The sequence below is a fragment of the Sceloporus occidentalis genome, unplaced genomic scaffold, assembly GCF_023333645.1.
Source record: "Sceloporus occidentalis isolate IW3139 unplaced genomic scaffold, rSceOcc1.0.p SCAF_3, whole genome shotgun sequence".
Taxonomy (NCBI): Eukaryota; Metazoa; Chordata; class Lepidosauria; order Squamata; family Phrynosomatidae; genus Sceloporus; species Sceloporus occidentalis.
In genome coordinates this window covers 29,325,254-29,347,628 of record NW_028316983.1, presented here as the reverse complement: position 1 = coordinate 29,347,628, position 22,375 = coordinate 29,325,254, and the positions used below count along the sequence as shown (strand labels likewise).

General features: G+C 38.6%; 1 protein-coding gene across 2 annotated transcripts in view; it reads left to right on the top strand.

Annotated features, from left to right (window-relative positions):
- Positions 1 to 22,375, top strand: part of JPH2 (junctophilin 2) — a 106,830-nt gene that overhangs the window by 5,131 nt on the left and 79,324 nt on the right. For both annotated transcript variants that reach the window (XM_089513910.1, XM_089513909.1), the window contains one exon: positions 15,896 to 16,679. In XM_089513910.1, the coding sequence (XP_089370036.1) occupies positions 15,896 to 16,679 (784 nt within the window). The remainder of the gene's footprint in view (positions 1 to 15,895; positions 16,680 to 22,375) is intronic.

Sequence of the window (22,375 nt, the reverse complement as noted above, 5' to 3'; positions counted from 1 at the left end):
TGTATAAGGACTTAAAATATACTCTGTGCATGGCTCAGAAACCCTCAGTCTAATATATATATATATATATATATATATATATATATGTCATTGAGAGCAAGTTATTAACTTTCTGGCTCATGATAAACACCTTCAAGACATGGTTGTGTGCATATTTCTAAGACTGTACTGGCAATTTGTGACTGCTGTGGAAATGAGAAATTAGAAAGTGAACCCACCTGCAAAAGTCTTTGCAATCTGTGCAACACCTTTGGCAGTTGCTGAAATGAAGAGCAGCTGTAGCATAGTTCTGATAATGTTTGAAGGCAGTTATGAAGATGCTTGTCATAATGTATTATTATTTCAATTGCATATTAGTCTATACTATATTATACTATACAGTAACTATAACTTTCTTTGTCTGCTCTTGACCATTGAGTAGAGGGGGAAATTTCTTCTTCCTAATCACATAGCTTGCATGCATAAAATCATCAACTAGAATTGACTTTGCAAGAAAGCTGGAATGGCACATTTGTTGCTTAAGTGTCACCAGGCTATTTATAGGCTTTTGAATATTTGCCATCTGAACACACTTGTAATTTTGGTTCCACAAGTATCTTTCTGATTCTTTAGGAAACTGTTGCTTCCAAAGGCCCTTGAATTTCTTGTACAAAAAAAAATAGCTTCCACAGTGATTGATTGTTTCAATGAGTGTTGAAACCAGTGGGGGTAGACTGAGCAATGAGGCTTTGCAGGTGTTTATAGTTCATGCCAAGTCCTTCAACAAGAGAAACTAGGGAAGAAGTAATGAAATGTAACTACAAGGCTATCAGCTTCCCATACCCCCTCCCCATACTAATAAAATCTTTAATGGTTTTCTTTAGAAGCAAATACTGTTTTGACAGTTATATTATCTGAGGAAAGCTAGTTATCTGAGACCTAGGCATTCCCTCTATTTCTGAGGTTCACTCATCAGTGCCAGAACTTATGCATCCTAACTGTGTAGCCTGGGAGATATCAAAATGCTTGGAAGAACCCAAGAGATGGAGTGGTCCACCTGAAGGAGACATCATCCTTAATAGCTAAGGGATGACTGAACATGCTCTTAGGCCACAGAATGCTGACTGAAGGCAAAGCCCAATGTTGTGTGACTGGACTTCGTCTCACAAAGTGGGGCATCCATCTCTCTCTTCCTTTATGATACCTGTCAGATCTGCTTCACAAGTTTTCCCAATTCTTTAGCCTGTACTGGTGGGCTTGATCTGTCCCTATTCTGTTGGTAGAAACTAATCCCATCTCATCAGGGGTTGTTAGTAGGAAACTTCCTTGACTGTTAGGAAAAACTCAACAACAAGATGTAAAACAGGTTGAGTCTCCCTTATCTGAAATACTTGGGACCAGAAGTGTTTTGGGTTCAGGTGTTTTTTTTTGGGGGGGGGGGTTTGTAATATTTGCATATAAATAATGAGTTATCTTGGCGATGGAGTCCAAGTCTATGCATGAAATTCATTTTTGTTTCACATACATCTCTATATGCATAGCCTGAAGGTAATTTTATACATAGTATATATTTTTATAATTTTGTGCATGAAACAAAATTTGTGCATATTGAACCATAAGGAAAAAAAAGTGTCACTATCTCAGCCTCCCATGTGGACAATTTTGGCATTTGGAATATTTCAAATTATATTAATTAGGTTATTTTCTCTTATGTTTGCCAAGTGTGTGTGTGTTTGTGTGTATTTGTGGTGAATACAAACAGGACTTTGAATAGGTGGGTGAGTGGTGTACCTACTCATTTGTGCCTTATTGGACATGTTGGCCCAAGTCTTTCAGGTTCTGTCTTGGACCCAGACTCCATCTTGAGCTGCATTTGCACTGCAGAAATAATCTTGAGAGGAGGGCAGTAGCAACAACCTACCTTTTAATCCCAACATTCCAGCATTTACTTACTGTTGGATGACAGAGTTGTATACACAATCCATGTTGGGTTCCCTAAACTAATTGGATACCGTAAGTATGGCAGAGAATGTGATCCCATTGCCATAGGAAGATTAAGGTTTAGTAGCTATGTGACCTATTCAAAGGGGCACCATGTTGTTCTTTAGCTCAGAAAGCAAAATGCCTGGGACCAGTCCCATTCTGTAGTGTCTGTACTGGCCTGCATCTTTCAGTGCAGGATGAAATTCTGTGCAAAGTTTTGTACTTTGTAAACTATATCAAGATCCCTTTTGAAAACTGTAGTCTCTTCCAAACTACACCGTTATAACATCCTAGCGGCATCCTATGGAAACCTATGGTTTTTAGTCTATTGAGCAACTAAATCCCCTTTAGCACAGGATTCCATAGGATGCAGCAATAGTAAAGTGGTATCAAAGTGCTGTAACTGTATATATTTTGTGAAAGTAATGTGAATGAGACCTGTTTTTAAGTTGTGCCTCAGTTTCTAGTAATGTGGTCTTTTGTTCTGTACCACAAAGGACTAAAGAATCTACTGCTGCCCTGCTCAGTACACCAGTCTTCTTCAGAGTATAGACCAGGGATGAGGAAACCTATGATCCTCTAGATGCTGTTGCACTCTAACTCCTGTCAGTGCTATCCAATGTGGCTAGTGGTCACCAGTGATGGGAGTTGTAGTGCAAAAACATCTAGCAAGCCAAAGTCTGTATTCACATGGGCCAGAATACTCTAGGAGCAGCCCAGAGTATGCTAGCTTCAAAGCTGATCCAAATTCCTCCTATTCTCTAAGCAACCCAAAGTGATGTCAGGTGGCTGTTCATATACATGCCTTGCTGTTCTGCCCATTGTCGCTGGCATGAGTCACTCCCTCTGGAGTCAAAAACATGGCATCCAGCTCTTCTGTATTTCTTAAGCTCTCTATTCAATTTCTTCCTCTTTTCTACTATCTCCTCAATTCCTACTTTATTTCCTTGTTCCTTCTTCAATCTCCTGTTTAATTTTTTCATACACCTCTTTGGCCTTTTCAATTGTGTCTACCCTATAACATTTTTGTTTATAGTTAAAGGAAATTCCCTCTACTCTATCCCACCTAAATTCTACTTCTGCTTTTAATAGCAACCTTGTTAAGAATTTATATTCTTGCCTTCTCTTTAAGATTTGGCTTGGGATGTCTTTAAACACTCTTACTTCTTCTTCTCCAATTACTAATTTCTTAGTGTAACTTTTTTGAATTATTAAGTCCTTTATCTTTGTCCTCAAAAAGTATACTACAATATCTCTCGGGACTTTCCTTTCTTTGGCCACAATTGAATTAATCCTGAACATTCTGTCTATCTCTAGCTCCAATCTTCCTTCCTCTATCTCCAGAAATTTCCCCAAATCCGGTATTATCTTCTCCTCTAACTTTTCCTTAGGATCTTCTGGTACACCTCTAAGCTTTATACACTTTTCTCTGTACTTTAGTTCTAATTGTGTCGTTTTCCATTCTTCCTGTTGTAACCTCTCATTGATAGACTTTGTCCCTCTTTCTAAGTCATGCATTCTTACTCTAACTTCTTTTAAATCCTTTTTTACTTGTGTAATTTCTTCTGTTATTCTTTCTATCTTGCTACCTATCTTATCCACCTCCTTTCTCACTTCCTCCTTAATTTCCTCTCTGTTTTCCTTTAGCTCTTTCTTCATATCCCTTTTAAATGTTCTAAATTCTTCCAGCAAGTTTACCATCTGTACACCCATGTCTATTTGTCTTTCTGGTGACACTGATGGTGACCTCTCATATGTTTGTGACATTTTTTTTGTTTGCTTAAACTGCCTGGTAGTCGGTCTTCTGCTCATTCTATTTTTCCTTATGTATTAATCTTTATTTCCCCCCCTTTTTTTTTTACTATTTGTTTGTTTATTTATTTATTTCCCCTGAGATTCGTCTTCTTTATGAACTTTTTGCTTTCTCCGCACCGTATCGTATGGAACTAGAATCCTAGTCCAGTACAAATTTACCAAATAAAGGGCACCACTCCTGACTCCTTTTATTCTTCTCCCTTCTTCCAACTCTCTTTCCTCCACTCCTATTCTTTTCCAACTAGAGTCTCTTGCGAGCACCTTCTATATCTCCCCCTCCCTGGAGAGATCTCCGCCGGCTGTTTCTTTGATCTTCCCCTTATCAGCCAGTACGCCCTTTAAAGTATATATTAAAAGAAGGGAATCAGTTGGTTTTTGGGGATTTTTTTGTTTGTTGTTGCTGTTGTTCGCTTTTCAAAATCTAACAAGAAGGCAAAAGCTGAGAGATAACGATGGCGTTCAAGTGTTTAACGTGGAACGTTAAAGGTCTAAACTCTGGGGCAAAGAGAGCCCATGTGTTTCATTATATAGAAAAACAGAAAGTTAATATCGCTTGCCTACAAGAGACACATATAAATAAAAGAGATATAAAACACCTGAAGAGACCAAAGCTTGGTACTGTATATTCTTCATCAAATAATAAAAGGAAGAAAGGGGTAGCATTATACATGGATAAGAACATTGTAAGTAAAGAAATTGCTACAGATAAAAAAGGACACTATGTGGTGGTAGAAATAAAAATAGGAGGAGACGATGTGTTAGTGATAGGGATTTATGCACCCTTTAAAGAAAAAGAGATATTCTTCCAGAAATTGCAGGATATTATTCTAGACCAAAAAAAGGAGAAAGTTATAGTGATGGGAGACTGGAATGGGGTATTCGACCCTAAAGAGGACAGAACGAGACAAGGTGGTAGAGAAGGAAAAATAAATAAGGGAGAACATGGGAAACTGCCGAAAATAGTGTTTGAGCTGTTAGATAATTGTGTACTACAGGAAGCGTGGCAATATAAATATGGGAAGGAAAAGGGTTATACATTCTATTCAGATAGACACAAGTCCATGTCTAGAATAGATATGTTTATTATGTCCAAAATACTGTTACCAGATATAAAGAAAATAGAAGTGTTACCGAAAATAGTGTCGGATCATAATCCGGTAGTATTATATCTAAACTGGGAAAAAAAAGAGTGGGCATGGAGGTTGAATGAATCCCTGGTGGAAGACAAAGAAAACGTGATTTATATAAAAAAAGGAACTAAAGTGGTTCTTTAAGGAAAATGATAAGGAGGGGATTAAGTTAAATACATTATGGGACACTTGCAAAGCAGTGGTTAGGGGTTTATTTTTGAAATTAGGAACTAAGAAGAAAAGGGTGAAAGAAAAGAAAATGCAGGATTTGATGCAAAGGTGTCAGGAGAAAGAAGTCGAGTTAAGAAAGAATCCTAAGAGTAGTAAGATCCAAGATGAAGTAAACTCTTTGCAGAGACAAATTAAGGAGGAATTAGGCAAAGAAGTGGAATGGCAACTAAAAAGATGTAAACAAAACTTCTTTGAGGAAGCAAACAAGCCAGGAAAATGGCTTGCACAAAGGTTAAGAAAAATGAAAGAAAGAAAGATGATAGTTGAATTAAGAAGTGAAGGGAATACATATAAAGAACAAGCGGATTTGAAAAGAGTATTTAAAGACTTCTATGAGGTATTATATAAAGAAAATAAGACAGAGAGTGAACAACGGGAAAAAATAACGAAATATTTAGAGAGACAAGATATAGAACCTTTGAAAAAAGTGCAACAAGACCGACTTAATGTACCTATAACAATGGGGGAATTGAAAGAGGCAATTAGATGGGCCAAGAGTGGTACAACACCGGGACCAGATGGCCTACCAGGAATTTTTTATAAAAAATTTGAGGAAGAGTTAACACCATGTTTACTGGAAGTAGTTAATAATATTGGAAAGGAGGGACAACCAGAATCGTGGAGAGGAGTGAATATTGCTGTGTTACTGAAAGAAGGCAAGGAGGATTTTGATCCAAAGAACTATAGACCAATCTCTCTGATAAACAATGACTATAAGCTGTTAACATCTATTTTAGCTAAGAGACTGACGGAAATATTGAAGAACAGGATTCATATGGACCAGAGTGGGTTTCTGCCAGAGAGACAAATAAGAGAGAACCTCAGAACTGTTATTGATGTAATAGAGTATTATAATGTTCATATAGAAAAGAAGGTGGTACTTGTGTTCATAGATGCTGAGAAGGCATATGACAATGTAAACTGGCAATTCATGTTTGAACTGTTGAAAAAAATTGAAGTGGGAGAAACCTTTTTGAGTTGGATAATAGAGCTATAAAAGATCAAAGAGCACGTGTAATAATAAATGGGGAAAAATCACAAGAATTTGAGGTTCAGAAAGGGACAAGACAGGGGTGTCCGATGTCGCCACTGTTGTTTATTTTGATTATTGATGTTTTGCTGCAGAATATAAGACGAAATGAAAAGATAAGAGGTGTCAAAGTGAAAGACCAAATTTATAAGGTTAAAGCGTATGCAGACGACGTGGTGGTTTTTATGGAAGACTCTGTAAATAGTATTGTTGGGCTGAAAAAAGTGCTACAAGAATTTGGAGTAGCAGCAGGCCTTAAGATCAATGTGAACAAGACAGCTATGATTATGAAAAATCTGACAAAAGAAGAAGAAGAAAAACTGGAAGAGTTATCTGGATTTAAAGTTCAAAACAAAGTAAATTACTTGGGAATTTGGATAACAAAGAGAGTAGGGAATTTGTTTGCTGATAATTATAAGAAAAAGTGGAAGGAAATTAAGGAAGATCTGAGCAGATGGTCTAAATTACACTTGTCACTTTTTGGTAGAATAGCTGCCATAAAAGCAAACGTACTTCCCAAATTTTTGTTTATATTCCAGAATTTGCCTATTATTGACAGTGATAAATGTTTTCAAGAATGGAAAAAGGAACTAGCAAAATTTATTTGGGCTGGCAGGAAAGCACGAATAAAATGGAATAATGTGATAGATGTAAAAAATCGAGGAGGCTTGGGTGCACCAGATTTACAAAAATATTATTATGCTTGTGGAATGTTGTGGCTGGAAGACTGGATTAACCTAAGGAATGAAAGGGTGCTAAGATTAGAGGGTCATAACAATAAAACAGGATGGCATGGATATTTAGTGTATAAAAAATGGAAAGAAAATAAGGAATTTAAAAATCATGTGATTAGAAAAGGACTATTAAAAATTTGGGAATATTATAGTAAAAGATTTTACAATAAGATTCCACGGTGGACATCACCACAAGAAGCTCATTTTGGAAAATTTAGAAAAGTACAAGAAAAATGGATAACATATGAGCATATTGTGGAAGAAGGGGAAAAAGCGGTATTAAAACTTAAATCTAGAGAAAAATTAGAACAAGAGAATATAGAAATAGAATGGTTTGCATATAAACAATTAGAAGAAAGATTTAAGAAAGACATGAAGCAAGAAGGAATAGAGAAAAAAACAATGAATTGGACATAATAATATTAGAAAAACAGAAAAAGAAAAAGATAACAAATATTATAGGGAACTACTAAAAAGAGATTTGGAACAGGAAGTGATTAAAGAAAACATGACAAAGTGGAGTCAAATAATACAACAAAAGATATTCTTAGAAAACTGGGAATTGTCATGGAGGAAAACCTGTAAGTTCACCATGGCACAGAACCTGAAAGAAAATTTCTTTAAAATGTTTTATTTTTGGTATTTGACACCTGTTAAGTTGTCCAAAATGTACAAAAAGGTAAACAAAATGTGTTGGAAGTGTGGAAAAACGGAACGTTTTACCACATGTGGTGGGTCTGTAACAAAGCAAAGCAGTTTTGGGGGGAAATATATGAAGCAATGAAAGAAATGTTGGAAAGGAATTTCCCAAAAAACCCGGAGTTATTTTTGGTAAATATGACAGGCGTGATAGGAAGAGAGACTGAAAGAACATATTGGAAAATTGTGTTATACATGGTGACAGCAGCAAGGTTGTTATACGCCCAAAAATGGAGATCTACACAGACCCCTACATTAAAAGAATGGACTAATAAATTGTTAGATATGAGAGAGTCAGACAGATTGTCTAAAAGGTTAAAAGGAGAGAAAGAGGAAGAGGATAAGGATAAAGATGAATGGAACATAGTAATACGTTATGTGGAAAGAAGAAAAGAAAACTAGTAAAAGGAAAATAAAGGAGAGGAAAAGAAAAGAAAAGGAAGATTAGGAAGTAAAGAGGTAAAGAGCGAAAGAAATGACGTGTATATAGATATATGTAAAGGAAGGATGATGATTGTAAAGGAAAAGTGAAAGAGTAATATGTAATCTATAAAGGACTATATAGGTTGGAAGTACAAGGATGTGTACAGGGGGAAGGGGAGGGGAAGGAGGGGAAGAGTAAGAGGGTGGGGGGGTTTAAGGGGGGAAAGGGAGGGAAGGGAATGGGATAAGGGAAGGTATAGACGATATGTATGATCTTTTATTGATGATTACTGAAAATAAGGATGTAAAAAGAAAAACCAAATAAAAATAAAATTAAAAAAAAAAACATGGCATCCAGCATCGCTCACATGGCTGAGCATCTTGTTCTGACCTCAGAGGGAGTGATTTGAGCCAGCGGCGGCAGTGGGCGGCATATCAGGACATGCATGTGAACAGCCACCCAATGTCTCTTTGGATAGCTCCAGATTTTCTGGGAAGATCTGAAGCAAAAGGTGAGTTTTTAAAATCCATTTTAACGGTGGTATAACATGGGTTTGGTGCTGAACTGGCCATACATCATCAGGACAGTTTGCACCAGAATCAGGCCCTGTATCATCTGGATTGATTGCCATGAGAACTGGGGCGGTGGCAGGGGAGATGTGTTATTTGGCCTATCCAGATGTGGCCACTGTCTCCTCTTCCCTCAGTAGATAACAGTCTATACAAAATGTCTTCAATTCAGTCCATAGCATTTCTAGCAGGGTTCTGAGGCACATGCCTGAAACCTTGCAAATCTTATACCAGTTTGTGAAATATATAGCTAAGTGAATCAATGGTCTGTCTCCATATAGGGTAGTTTCCTTCCTTCCTTATCCCTAGTTAAACTCTCTTACACTCTTGTGGGTGTTTCCTGCCATCCAGTGTGTGACACTTGGGACTAGAAATTTACCATCCCTTTTGTTGTTGTTTCCCCCCTGCTTCTCCTTTCACTTCCACTGCCTCCTCCTTTGCTCCCTCCCACATTCTGGGATGCTTCTCTAAGATAATTGGTACACTTGGGAATTTCCTAATGACAAAGTGATTCATTAGGCTGACAGTTAAATATTTCACCCCGGAGATCTCTGTTGCTATATTGACTCATTTCTCATGGGAATGACATTTTGTTTCAGAAGAAAGAAGTTGTAGTGCATATAATGGAGAACTTTCAGTCTCTTCAAAGACACCTGCAGTTGAGAATAATTTTACCTCTTTGGATGGAGGACACTTTTACAAATAGGGATGAATATTGCTTCAGATCATGGCTGAAAGAGTGCATTCACCTAGTAGGAGTCCTAGTATGAAATATTTTTCATAATAAACATGCATGCAAGCATGTTTGGATCATTTTAAATCTTTTAACTAAACAGTTGTCCAATCTTAAATGCATTCATTGTAAAGTAGTCAACATGCACATTCACCAGGTTATCCTTAGCCCCTAATAGTTTTTCTCCTGCTCAGAACTCCAGCCAGTTTGGAGCATGAATGTTAAAGTGATATTTGGGCAGGGGTGCAATTATGGTGGTGGGGCAAAAATGAGGACATTGCCCTCAATAAGAATGGTTCTCCCCAGTTAAATTTTTATTTCAATGTGAGCCGGATTGGTGTAGTGGTTTGAATGCTGGACTACAACTCTGGAGACCAGAGTTCGAATTCCTGCTCAGCCATGGAAACTCACTGGGTGACCTTGGGCAAGTCACACTTTCTCAGCTTCAGAGCAATTCCAAGGCTCTCTAAACAAATCTTGTCAAGAAGATCCTTTAATATGTTCCCCTTTGCATTGCCATAAATTAGAAATGACTTGAAGTAATAAAAAAGTGCAAATTTCTAGCAATGCAGAAAGTGAGACATTAAAAATTGTTTGCACCTAGAATTCTTATCTTGACCGTTGTTTGCATTCCCTTGGTAACTTTGTCTGCTCCTTTTCTTTGGACAGCTAAGCTGTATTTATAAATGCTCAATTGAAGTTTTACATTAATGCAGTGCTAGGAATGTAGAGACTAAAGGGAAATTTCATTAGGAGCAAACTTCTTATGGGGGGGGGGGCAATACCCTCATATTATCCCCCTTCCTGAATTTGGGGCTTTCATAAGCTGGAGGTTTCATGGTCGGAGAGTAGGATCAGGAAATTTCTTAATTCTCTGGCAATCTTCCTGTAAAATAGCTGTATGTCCTACTTTACTCTGTTTTGAGTATTATTGATAAAAGTTCTATGTAGGCATCCTTTTTTCACAAGTGGGGAACACACAGCCCTTTAGATGTTGCTGGGCTGTAATGCCATCCTAATCTATTCTAGCCAGCATAGCCACTGGGTGGAGGCTAATGGCAGCCGCAGTCCCTGCCTTATTTGAGTATTTGGCTATCCAAATCCATGTTAAAGATGCAGAACATAGGTAGAGGACTTTACACCACATACCAACATTTACTACCAGGTCATCTGAGTGAACAGGTTGAGAAGTCACCATTTTCTATTTTGGAGTGATGTGTAAGTAGCCACTCTACCTCTCCTATATCTGATATATAGGAAAATCAAAAACAACAACCCCTCAGCTTTACTGTGCAATCCTGTCCATGACTACTTGGAAACAAGGACTTATTGCCAGGGTAAGGATAGCATGGCATAGTGGTTTGAGTGCTGGACTATCACTTTTGAGATCAGGGTTCAGTTCACAACATGGCCATAAAACCCACTAGGTGACCTTGGGCAAGTCACACTCTCTCAGCCTCAGAGGAAGAGAATGGCAAATCTCCTATGAAAAAATATGCCAAGAAAACCCCTTAATAGGTTCACTTTAGGGTGGTCATAACTTGGAAATTATGTGAAGGCACACAACAGCATCATCATCAACAACAACAAAATATGAATAAGACTGCAGCCCTATTTTGACAAACAGCCCTTATTCTGAGTTCTTTAATCCAATATAATACTAGTTCTTTGATCTAATATAAAACTATGAGAAAGTTTCAGGAAAGGACTGTTTCCTTTCCCTTCCCATCCTTCGTAAATGTCTCCTTGTAACCCAGGGAAGAGAGTTTTTAACCTCCTGACCTTTCCAATCTTAATCTCTCTTCTGAACACAATAAATTGTTTAAGGCTCAAGCAGGCTAGTTTTCTTCCTCTTCCAATCTCATTTTTTTTTAAAAAAAACATCATCAGCCCAAACCTTCAGCATTTCATAAATTCTGGAAGCTTCTGATGCCAAAATACCTGTCAAGGCACTGGAGCTTTTTTTTTAAAAAAAATTTTAAATATTTTATTTTACAAGCAAATGTATTTTTTATCTTATTTAAATCTTTTCCTGTCCTACATGTGTTTTACACCAGAATGCTAACTGCTTATAACTTAACCAGAGCACTGTTTCTAAGAGAGGGAAAATGTTTCTGAAGATATTTTTACTCCTGAACCTCTTCCTTGTGGGAATTGTTAAAGCACTATTAAAAATTAATGAAAAAAGCTGATTTAAACCAATGTTCCATTCAGCCCAGGGCCCTTTTGCACTACACACTTTTAGTTCTATGATTCCACTTTAACTACCATGGCAACATAGTATGGTATCCTGGGGTTTATAGTTATGGGACACACTAGAACTCTCTGGATGAGAAAGCCAATTGCTCTTTATTAAACTGCAAATCCCAGGATTCTACAGGATGTTGCCATGGGAGTTACAATAGAATCAGAGCTCTAACTGTATAGTGTGGAAGGCCCCCTGGTCTCTTCTATCTGCTGCTCTTTCAGTTCACAAAAACCTTTCCCGGTACTGATGCTTTTAATTAGAGATACCAGTAATTGAGCTTGGGATCTTCTACATACCTGATATGTGCTCTCCACCACTGAGCAATAATAATAATAATAATAATAATAATAATAATAATAATAATAATAATAATAATTTTCTTACCCAGGTCTCCCCATGGATCAAAGTGGGGAGAAAACAATAATTAACAGACAAACAACATTAGTTAAAACATGTCATTTAAAACACACATCAAAAAGTATCCTTTTTCAGTGCGCTCCTTTCTACAGCTTATATTTATCCTAAGATGACCACTGTGTTTTGAGTGTTTCTTTCTGGAGTTTTTTCTTGACCTTTGACTTTCTAGTATCCCTGAGGATTATTGTGCTTTTATGAACATGATAGAAATCACTCACAAGCTGGTGAGAACAAAGGCTGTAAAAGTACCCCATGTTCAGCTGGCTAGTTGCCTATGAGAAAGCAAACCCTTGGGGGAGCTAATGCTTTTATAGTGGCAATAAATATTTCCATTTCTCTAGCATGTTTTATCCCAGGATCCTTGAGATGAATAGAGATTTGTGCAGGGAGAGGGTATGTTCACAGGGAGTTAGTCGTTTACTAATTTGGGGGTGGAATCTGTAATAGTAAAGGATAGAAGCAGGGCTTTTTGAGTAGTTTGTTAGTAACTCTGATAACTGTATCAACAAAAGAGGGGCAATCAAATGAGAAACTCGTGTGTGAACAGTACATTTATGTCCCTTCTTTTTTTAAAAAAATATTTAATTCATATTTATATTCAAATTACAAAAACACTTTGTTTTCAAGTCCATAGTGCTACAATACAATAAGGTACATTTATGTCTTGAGGTAACTGATGGGAAGTAGTCAGTTTTTTTTTCTGGGCAAGAGTTCAGACTGATTTTTGTATACCCTCCAACATTTTACAGATAAAAACCACAACATATGAACAATACCAGAGTATGGTCAAAATAGCAAATGTTATTAAAGAAGAAGAACATGCAAGCTAGGAGAGGCTGCAGCAGTTTTCTTTTGCCTGAGTCTACATGGAAGGAAAGATTGCACTTCCTCCTCTTTTCCTGTCTGCTGAGTTAACTGAATGCAAGCTACCTTTGTACTTTAAGCTCAGTTTGCAGCAATGAAAGTAAACTGGGAACAAAGCAGGAGGAGGAGAGAGAAACTAGGACATTTCAAAAACATCTGCAAAAGTATAACCAGAGAGGATTAATCAGGGCCACTCCTACCAAGCCGAATCAGATGGAGGCTCTGTTGTTGCAAGGAAGCTGTTATATTCAAGTCTTCTTGTATTACAAAACAGAATTAAAGAAGGACTTGCAAGAAAATGTTGTAGTGAGGAAATGTTGCAGTGATATCCTTTTCAGGATATTCCATTTCATCCTCTTTCTCCTGTTTTGCTTTTCTCTCACCAACAGACGGTCAGCAAGTGACCTGTGGCCACTGAATTCTCAGTTCGCCTTTACATTTATTGTTTTTCCTAATGATATTTCTATTTTTGCAAAACTTCGTATTGTACTAGGCTTGTTTTCCACCCTTGCAGATTTCAAACAGCAGTGCCAATTCCTTTAAGAATTATATAAGTGTCTGTGCCTCAGCTGGTTGAAGTTTTAGAGCAATCGTGTAAAAAAGCTGTGGTGTCCATTGGTAATTATTATTAATAAACATGTTGGTACTGGTACTGGATACTGACACATTTACCAGCTCTTTCTGGGTTGCAGTTGTATAATAGCATTCCTATGAACTCAAAAATTCTGCCTGAGTGTCTCCCGAGAGGTTACAAAAGTTTTTGGGCTATAGCTCTTGGCTTGTGTTCATTAATTGCCAGCTGCAATAATAAAATAAAAATAAAAATGTGGACATAGAGTCACAGGGGACAGGAGACAGAATTGACAGAAGGAAGTACTTTTCACGAGTGCTGATTTAACTTTAGGAATTCATTGCTCCAAGGCACTGGCTCAGATGTCTTTAAAAGGGGATTAGACACACAGATTTGTAGGGTTTATTTATTTATTAATTGTTTATTAGTTATATTTATCTCCATCCTTTCCTTCTGTGAGCTCAAGAAAGTCTCCTCTTCCTCACTTTAGCTTTACAAAACCCTGTGAAATAGGACAGGCTGAGCAAGACTAAGGCTGCTGCCACACCACAGAATTAGTGCCTTTTGACACTGGTGTAACTGCCATGCCTCAATGTTTGGAATCCTGGGTTTGTAGTTGGGTGTAACAGCACAGCTCTGTGATAGAGAAGGCTAAATATCTCACAAAACTACAAACTCCAGAATTCCATAGCATTGAGCCATGGCCATTAAAGCAGTGTCAAACTGCATTAATTTTGCAGTGTAGATGCAGCCTGACTGGCCTATGGTCACCCAGTGAATTTGGATAATTGCAGACTATATCCAGGATCATTCAAGTTTCAGATGACATCTCCCAATATTCCCCACCCAGCATGGTCAATAAACCTATGAAAATTCATATTTCAATGTTAAAGAGTTGTATATTTGTGGGATATTGTATACAACACTTGAAAACGTTATTTTTTGACGATATAGTTCCCAGAACACACACATAGGGAGCATCTAAACTGCAGACATGACTTTAAGTGCTATAGAATCCTGAGATTTGTAGTTATACCAGATCTCTAGCCTTCACTGCCAAGGAGTGTTGGGGCCTAACAACAATACAAATCCCAGGATTCTGTAGGATAGCAATAGCAAGTACATTTCTATACTGCTTTTCAGTGCACTTAAGCACTCCCTAAGCAGTTTACAATGTGTAAGCCAGTTGCCTCCAATAAGCTGGATACTCATTTTAGTGACCTGTGGAAGGATGCAAGGTTTAGTGGACTCTGGTGCCCTGCATGGGATCAAACTCACAACCTTGTGGCTGTGAATGGCTGCATTACCGGCATTTAACCACTGCAAAAGAGCCATGGTCATTAAAGTGGTGTCAAACTGCATTACTTCAACAATGTAGATGATCCCATAGATACACAGAGATTCTGGAAGTTGTCATTGGATATATGCCACTTAATTCCTGATTTCATTCGTTAAAGTGTGGGGCAAATGTCACTAGTTACAAGAGACAGTGCCTAGGTTCTGAAACGTCTCTCTGGTTAAAATATTTTTTTTTTTTGCTCTGGTGAAAAATGGTAGAAGAGAATCCCTTTACAATGGTTGGACACATGGGGAGGGTGAAAGGGGCAATTTTTATCCCACATCCCTACACTTGGGCAGTTTGATTTTCTTAATTTTCTGCTGCACTACATATACCTTGGGAATTCATCTTCTATTGTCTTTCACCTGAAGGTGAAGCACACCCCGGACCAGAGGCTCCATATAGCCAATAGAGAAGTGAGTTGGTTCATTTGCTGAGGATGGTCTGGATAGAATTGGATTTTTTGTGGGAGGGGCAGTTCTACCATTGGCCATGACAGGATACTGGATCTCATCAGGCAAAGGGCTGGAATGCTTTTCTGCCTTGTAGCACATGCTGCATCATTTACCCCTACGTGGTGGAATGACCTGCCGGCAGAGATTTGATAGCTGAATGTACTGTCCGGTTTAAAAAAGCATTGGAGACCAGTCTCTTCTGGCAGGCTTATCCAGATGATTTTTAAATTGTGAATTTTAAATGATGAATTTTAAATTTGTATTATTTTAATATGTATGAGGGTGTTGAGTGGCACTTTGGGCTAGCCTGGACCTGAACTAGGGTTCAGTGGGCTGAGCGTTTACATGCTCAAAGCCCTTGTGCTGGCACCCAGGCACCATCTTAGCGCATGCCTGACCAGATGGTGGGCACCATGATGACATCACTCAACTTCTTACTCAGCTGATGTCCAGGAACCTTACATGAGGGGTTTGAGAAGAGTTGTTGTTGCTAACCTCTATGGTTTCATATACATTCTTGGGGAGGAGGGGAAATGTCATGTATGTAACTTACTTCTTATTTATTTATTTATTATTATTTATTTATGGTATTTATACTCCGCCCTTCAGCCCTAAAGGCTATCAGAGCGGCTTACAATTATTATTTTTAATTAGACGGTTGTTCTTCGTTCTAGGTACTTACCAAGGCCAGTTCACCAATGGCATGCGCCATGGTTATGGCATCCGGCAGAGTGTCCCATATGGCATTGCGGCTGTTGTCCGCAATCCTCTGAGGACCTCCCTCACCTCCCTTCGTAGTGAGCACAGCAATGGTACCCTGCTGCAACATGACTCTCCATCCGCTACCCTGGAGAATGTTCCCATGGCACCGACTATCACACGGGGAGGCTTTGCTCTCAGCTTGTATGCAGATGCTGATGCTACCAAGCTGAAGAAAGGAGGGCTCTTCCGGAGAAGCTCCTTGTTTGGGAAGCTGAAGAAATCTGACTCCAAGACTTCCTTGGCCAGCCAGAAGAGCCGACTCAGCTTCCTCAAGAGTGAGAGTGGCATGAGCTCCACTGGTAGTGATGCCACCTCCACTGCCAGCCTGGGAGAAGGAGCAGAGAGTGAGGACTTCCCACCTTTTGATGCTGATATCGATGCCACCACTACAGAGTCCTACATGGGTGAGTGGAAGAATGACAAGCGCTCAGGATTTGGTGTTAGTGAGCGATCAAGCGGTCTGAAGTATGAGGGTGAATGGCTGGATAATGTACGGCATGGATATGGTTGCACCACGTTGCCTGATGGTAAGAAGGAAGAAGGAAAATACCGAATGAATGTCCTCATCAAAGGCATGAAGAAGCGGGTGATACCTCTGAAAAGTGCCAAGATAAGGCAGAAAGTGGACCGGAGTGTGGAAGGGGCTCAGAGGGCAGCGGCCATTGCCAGACAGAAATCTGAGATTGCAGCTTCTCGGTAAGAGCCTAGAAACCACCACCTCACATTTCATGTTTAAATGAATAAATGTTTGAAATTCATGATAAAATTTAAGTGTACATAGAGTTTGGAGGTATCACATCACAAAAAAACATAAAACATTTAACAAGTTACAGGGACAATAATCAGGCCAAAACAAAACCACATTTCAAAAGTAATTTTTGGAATGGGGTCACAGTTACCTTATGAGTGGGTGATATTTTCTAATTATGTTCAAAATGTAGTTTTAAATGCCATTTTTAGAGGTGTTTTGATTGGAATTTTTCAATCTTTATGCCAGTCTTTTATCAATCCTAAATTATTTGGTTTTCTAAATGTAATAGAAAAGTAACCTTCTGGGTAGTACATAATGTAATGAATTAGTTTTCAAATGGTGCATTTAATGACAACAGATAACTTTTTAAACACTGTAACAAGCAGTGGGAGCAGGGTTTTTTTAAATTAAATATTCAAGCTCTGGACAAAAACACATTAAAATAAACCTTGGTTTATGGCAGATCAGATTTATAATACTCAGAAACTGAATTATTGCACCCAAATGATAAATCTTTGTAGGTAAATAATTTTGTGCCCTATTATGTTCTGACAAAATTGTTATGCAGTGATGGATGGAGACCATCAGAAGAATAACTGGAGTCTTCAAAAGACACAACTGATTTGTAACTATCATATATGAATGACATTGCTGTCTACAGTTTCACCAAGAAGTACTTTTTTTGAAAGGGCAATGGCTTTGGGAATAATAACCCTTTGGGGAGGAAGAGGCACTTGGGGAAATTAGCTAAATATGAACATGTGAAGTTGCCTTATTCTGATCCATCCTGGGTCACAGCTGATCAATAGTAGCTCTTCAAGACTTAAATGAGGGGTGGACAAGCTTAATACTGATGTGTAATGTTCCAGTAATCAGGTTGGCCACGTGATGGCCACGAAATTATATTTATGCGTGTTAGATTGACGTTGGTAGATTTAATACCAAAACCATGCTAGTAACTTGCCCTTGTGTTGAACAGATGGCACCAGTTTCATATGCAGATAAATAAATAAATAAAATTCTACCCAAAATCAAAATAGTGGGGAGGGGGAGAGAAGCAATGATCAAGTTGGGATGTTCAAGAAATAAACAACCAGACTGCATGGATACATCAAGAGTCTATATACCAATATTTATTTATTTAGAAATGAAGAAGCTATATTATATTACATTACATTAAAGGCAGATAGGCAGATAGACATAAAACAGTTGATAAATCCAAGAAATATGTAGCCCTTGGAAGTCCAGATATTGTTGGACTGCAGTGTCCATAATCCCTAGTCAACGATAAAGATAGAAATGGTCAAATTACATTTCATGCTTCTTCACTGTGAAGTGTTTGTAAAATCATCCAGTCCAACCGCCTGCCATGCAGGAAATCTAAATCAAAGCATCCCCGACAGATGGCCATCCAGCCTCTGTTTAAAGACCTCCAAAGAAGGAGACTCCACCACACTTTGAGGAAGTGTCGAACAGCTCTTAGTGCCAGGAAGTTCTTCCTAATGTTAAAGTGAAATCTCTTTTCCTGTAGTTTGCATCCATTGCTTACCATCACTGTGTTATCTACTTTAAATGAATAGTCTGAAATCCATCTGTTATACAAGTCAATACTGGTGTCATTGCCCAGTGATACAATCTATTTTTTGAAGTTCTTGAATTCATGGCCCATTTCCCCCATGAGTAGACAAAGTATGGCCCTGGGGATAGGTGTAGACCCTTGTTTTTGTGACCATCAACCTCTCAGATTCTCATGTGTGTGTGTGTGCCTTCAAGTTATCAACTTACAGTGACTCTGTGAATTTCATAGGGTTTTTTTAGGCAAAGAATACTCAGAGGTGGTTCTGGCAGTTCCATCCTTTGAAATATAGCTCACAGCACCTAGTATTCATTAATGGTCTACTATCCAAGTCTCATCCTGTTTATCTTCTAAGATCATATAGGATCTGGTGCCTTTAAAGTATTGACTGCCCCTTTTTTCTGTTACCACAAAAAATGAATGGCCTTTCCTGGCTGCTTTCTGGACTAGTAGTTGAAATTTCCCCTTCAGTAGGTGGCAGACCACCCCTGCTTAACATTTAAGAAATACCCAGTTTTCACCACCAGAAATGGACTCTAAGCCACTTTTGAGTTACATAATTTTCAAGAGCTGCAGGAATTGCCAAAAACTATCTCCCAGACCAGGTTCCCCACTCTTGTGTCATGCATCAGAAAGTGTGAGGCAGCTGCCTCAAATGGTGGAACACATTTGGGTGGTCTGTAAAATGCCACAGATTGTTGGGTAGACAGAGGGTAGGCGGTGGTTATGGGTAGTCAGAGAAGAGAAGGATGATACTGATGTGAAGGCAGTCACAGTATATTTCAGGTTGGGGAAAAGAGAGCTTAAATCTTGAGCATCTCCCATTAAAAGTACCATGGCAGCCAGATCCATTTGCTAATGAGCTAGTACAAGTCAGCATAGATAATACTGCACTGATAATACAAGACAGATAATGTTGAGTTACATGAACCAGTATCTGGAGGCACATTTTTCCTTGTTATCAGCTTCAGCGTGTGTGTGTGTATTTTGTAGATCCAGCCTTCTCATTCTAGAATGGTTTAATTTTTAATATCTAAAACAAATTGCCAGCCATTCTCCCTTCTTTGATGAAATTTGTTTTCCAAAGCTGTGCTTGAATGTAGAAGAGGTCTCTGAGTCAAAAATACATATTGAAGAAACTCTTTAGAAATGTGACAAATTAATTATTTACTTGTGTGCTGTTTCATTTCCAGTTGTTAGCAAATGTATGATTTAATCTCAGTGTATCCACAGACTTTTGCAAGATGGCTGTTTACATTATTTTGAATTACAGACTTTTGCATGAACGGTTTCCTTAACTAACGTTTACTTGCCTTGAATTTTACTGTAATGGAATTACAGATTTAGATATTTGAGGCCCTGAAGTCAGGGCTGCTTGTATACTAACAATTGTCATAATCCCTGGGGACTGATTTTATCACTCAGTCTTATTTAGAATACTTTGCTTCATTCTGCAATTCGCATCATTTGTGAAGCAACCAGTGGCTGGAAACTGCATAGATGTGTCTGCACTGATATTGTTTATATAGTGTATAATACTGTTACATTTTACAAATTTAAAAAAGTTCTTATTATAACCATATTGAATAGTAGAAATATCTTCACTGATTTCCTTTCAATATATTTTGTTTGTTTATTCATTTATTACCTACCTTGATTATAAATTTGCCTTTCTTTATCCTATTCTCAGATTACCTATTTCTGGTTGTTGCTAAACAGTCATTTTCCTTTGATAAAACCAATGACTTTTTCACACTACACGGTTATAACACTATGAGTCAACTTTGGGAATTATAGTCTGGAAAAGCACTAGTTCTTTCCCAGAGGTCTAAATGTCTGTATGTATGTGCCTTCAAGTCGGTTGTTCACTTATGGCAAAGCCATGAATATAATAGGATTTTCTTAGGCAAGGAATACTCAGAGGTTGGTTTGGCTAGTTCCTTCCTCTGAAATATAGCCTACCACAGCACCTGGTATTCATTGGTTATCTCCCATCTGAGTACTTATCAAAGCTGTGCCTGCTTTTCTAAATGTTGTTTTTTGTGGGTTTTTCGGGCTATATGGCCATGTTCTAGCAGAGTTTCTTTCTGACGTTTCCTGTGGCTGTGAGAGGGTCTCTCTGATCCTTGGCTGAGTGAAGCATTTGCTGGATTTTCTTCTTTAGCAAGAATAGGCAAAGTGGTGAGGAAGCACCACCTGCAAATGGTTTACAAACTGACGAAGAAAATCCAGCAAATGCTTTGCTCAGCGAAGGACCAGATAATCCCTCTCACAGCTGCAGGAGTTTACCGCATACAACGCAGCTGCGGACAAGTCTACATAGGGACCACCAAACACAATGTGTAAACAAGAATCAAGGAACACGAGAGGCACTGCAGACTGGGCCAGCCAGAAAAATCAGCAGTAGCAGAACATGCCACAAACCATCCTGGGCATAAAATACTGTTTGAAAACACTGAAGTTCTGGACCATGCCAACCACTACCATGTCGGGATGCACAGGGAAGCCATTGAAATTCACAAACACCTGAACAATTTCAACAGGAAAGAGGAATCCTTTAAAAGCAAATTAAAAGTAAACAAGGTTTGGCTACCAGTCCTGAAAGATAGCAAATGCAAATGAGAAATCTGCCAGGGTCAGGGGTTTCCCAGCAGACAATGAGCACTAATCAAGCAGACATTAATCCTCTTGTACAGACCCTCACACCCTGAGGACTGCAATTAGCAACAAACATATACATGCAAATCACTCCTGCCTTTCCAGGTCACACAATATATATAGCCAAGTCCTTTCCAGGCAAACATTCTCTGAAGATGCCAGCCACAGATGCTGGTGAAACGTCAGAAAGAAACTCTGCTAGAACATGGCCACATAGCCCGAAAAACCCACAAAAAGCTATGGATGCCGTCCATGAAAGCCTTTGACTTCACTTCCTAAATGTTGTTTGTTGTTGTGGTGTGCCTCCAAGTCATTCCCGACTTATGGCGACCCTAAGGCAAACCTACCATGGGGTTTTCTTGGCAAGATTCGTTCAAAGGAGGTTTGCCATTGCCTTCCCTTGAGGCTGAGAGCCTGTGACTTTTCAAAATACTCATCTCTAAATTCCAGAACCCCAAATCCCATAGGTTGTTTGCATGGCAGTTAAGATGGAACTGTAGTGCTATAATTGGGTAGTGTGAAACAGCCACCTCTGGTCTCTGAGCTCATCTTTTACCAACGATAGAAGTAGCCTCAGCAGCAAATACAGAACCAGGCAGACAAACATCAATGAGAAACAACCCAAGTTAAAATAATGGAGCTGCGTTAGGGTAGCATGACGTGCCCAGTTGCTCCTTCCATTCATTTCAGTGAGGCTTATGCAGGCTAATCTCCTGGTATCCTTGTTTGATCTATGAAGTGCAATCCTCTTGGTTGATTATTTATTGATGAATTGATTGATTGATTTGTAATATTTGTATTTACAGTATTTTATAGAAGTTTCTATGCCGATATATATTAAATGCAGATGTAATAAAATAAAAAACAATTAAAAGGATAAATACTTCGAAACAGCACACACAAAAAGAGCAATTATCATCAGAGGAAAGCTTCAGCTGTTGTCATAAACCTGAATATAGTCTCAGATACCAAGGGTCAAGTGTTCCAAAATAAGTTACACCACTGAGAAGGTCTGCTTTCTTGATGTGCTGGCATTCTGTGGGTTGCCAGACAACCAGTGATACCTTTATTTAGAACCTCTGGCATATACAGGATGGTCGTCTGTGTGATCAGGGGTCTAATAACTTTGTCCATCTACTCCATTTTCTGTTTTCCAACAGTCAATCAGCATTCTCTTGCCAGAAACTCCAGTCATTTGGCTGTTTTAGGTTGGTTCTTCTGACTAGGGTCTCTAATATTCTGTAATATACCAATGCTACTTGGAAATTTGTGTTCAGTAATTCAAAGCAAGAAAATTAAAAGTAATACAGGCGTGGTACTGCCCCGAAAAGGTGGCCTGGAGGCATCCATTTTCCTTCCGGAGGGACACCGCAGCAGCCAAACCACGCGGCATCCCTCCTCCAGAGT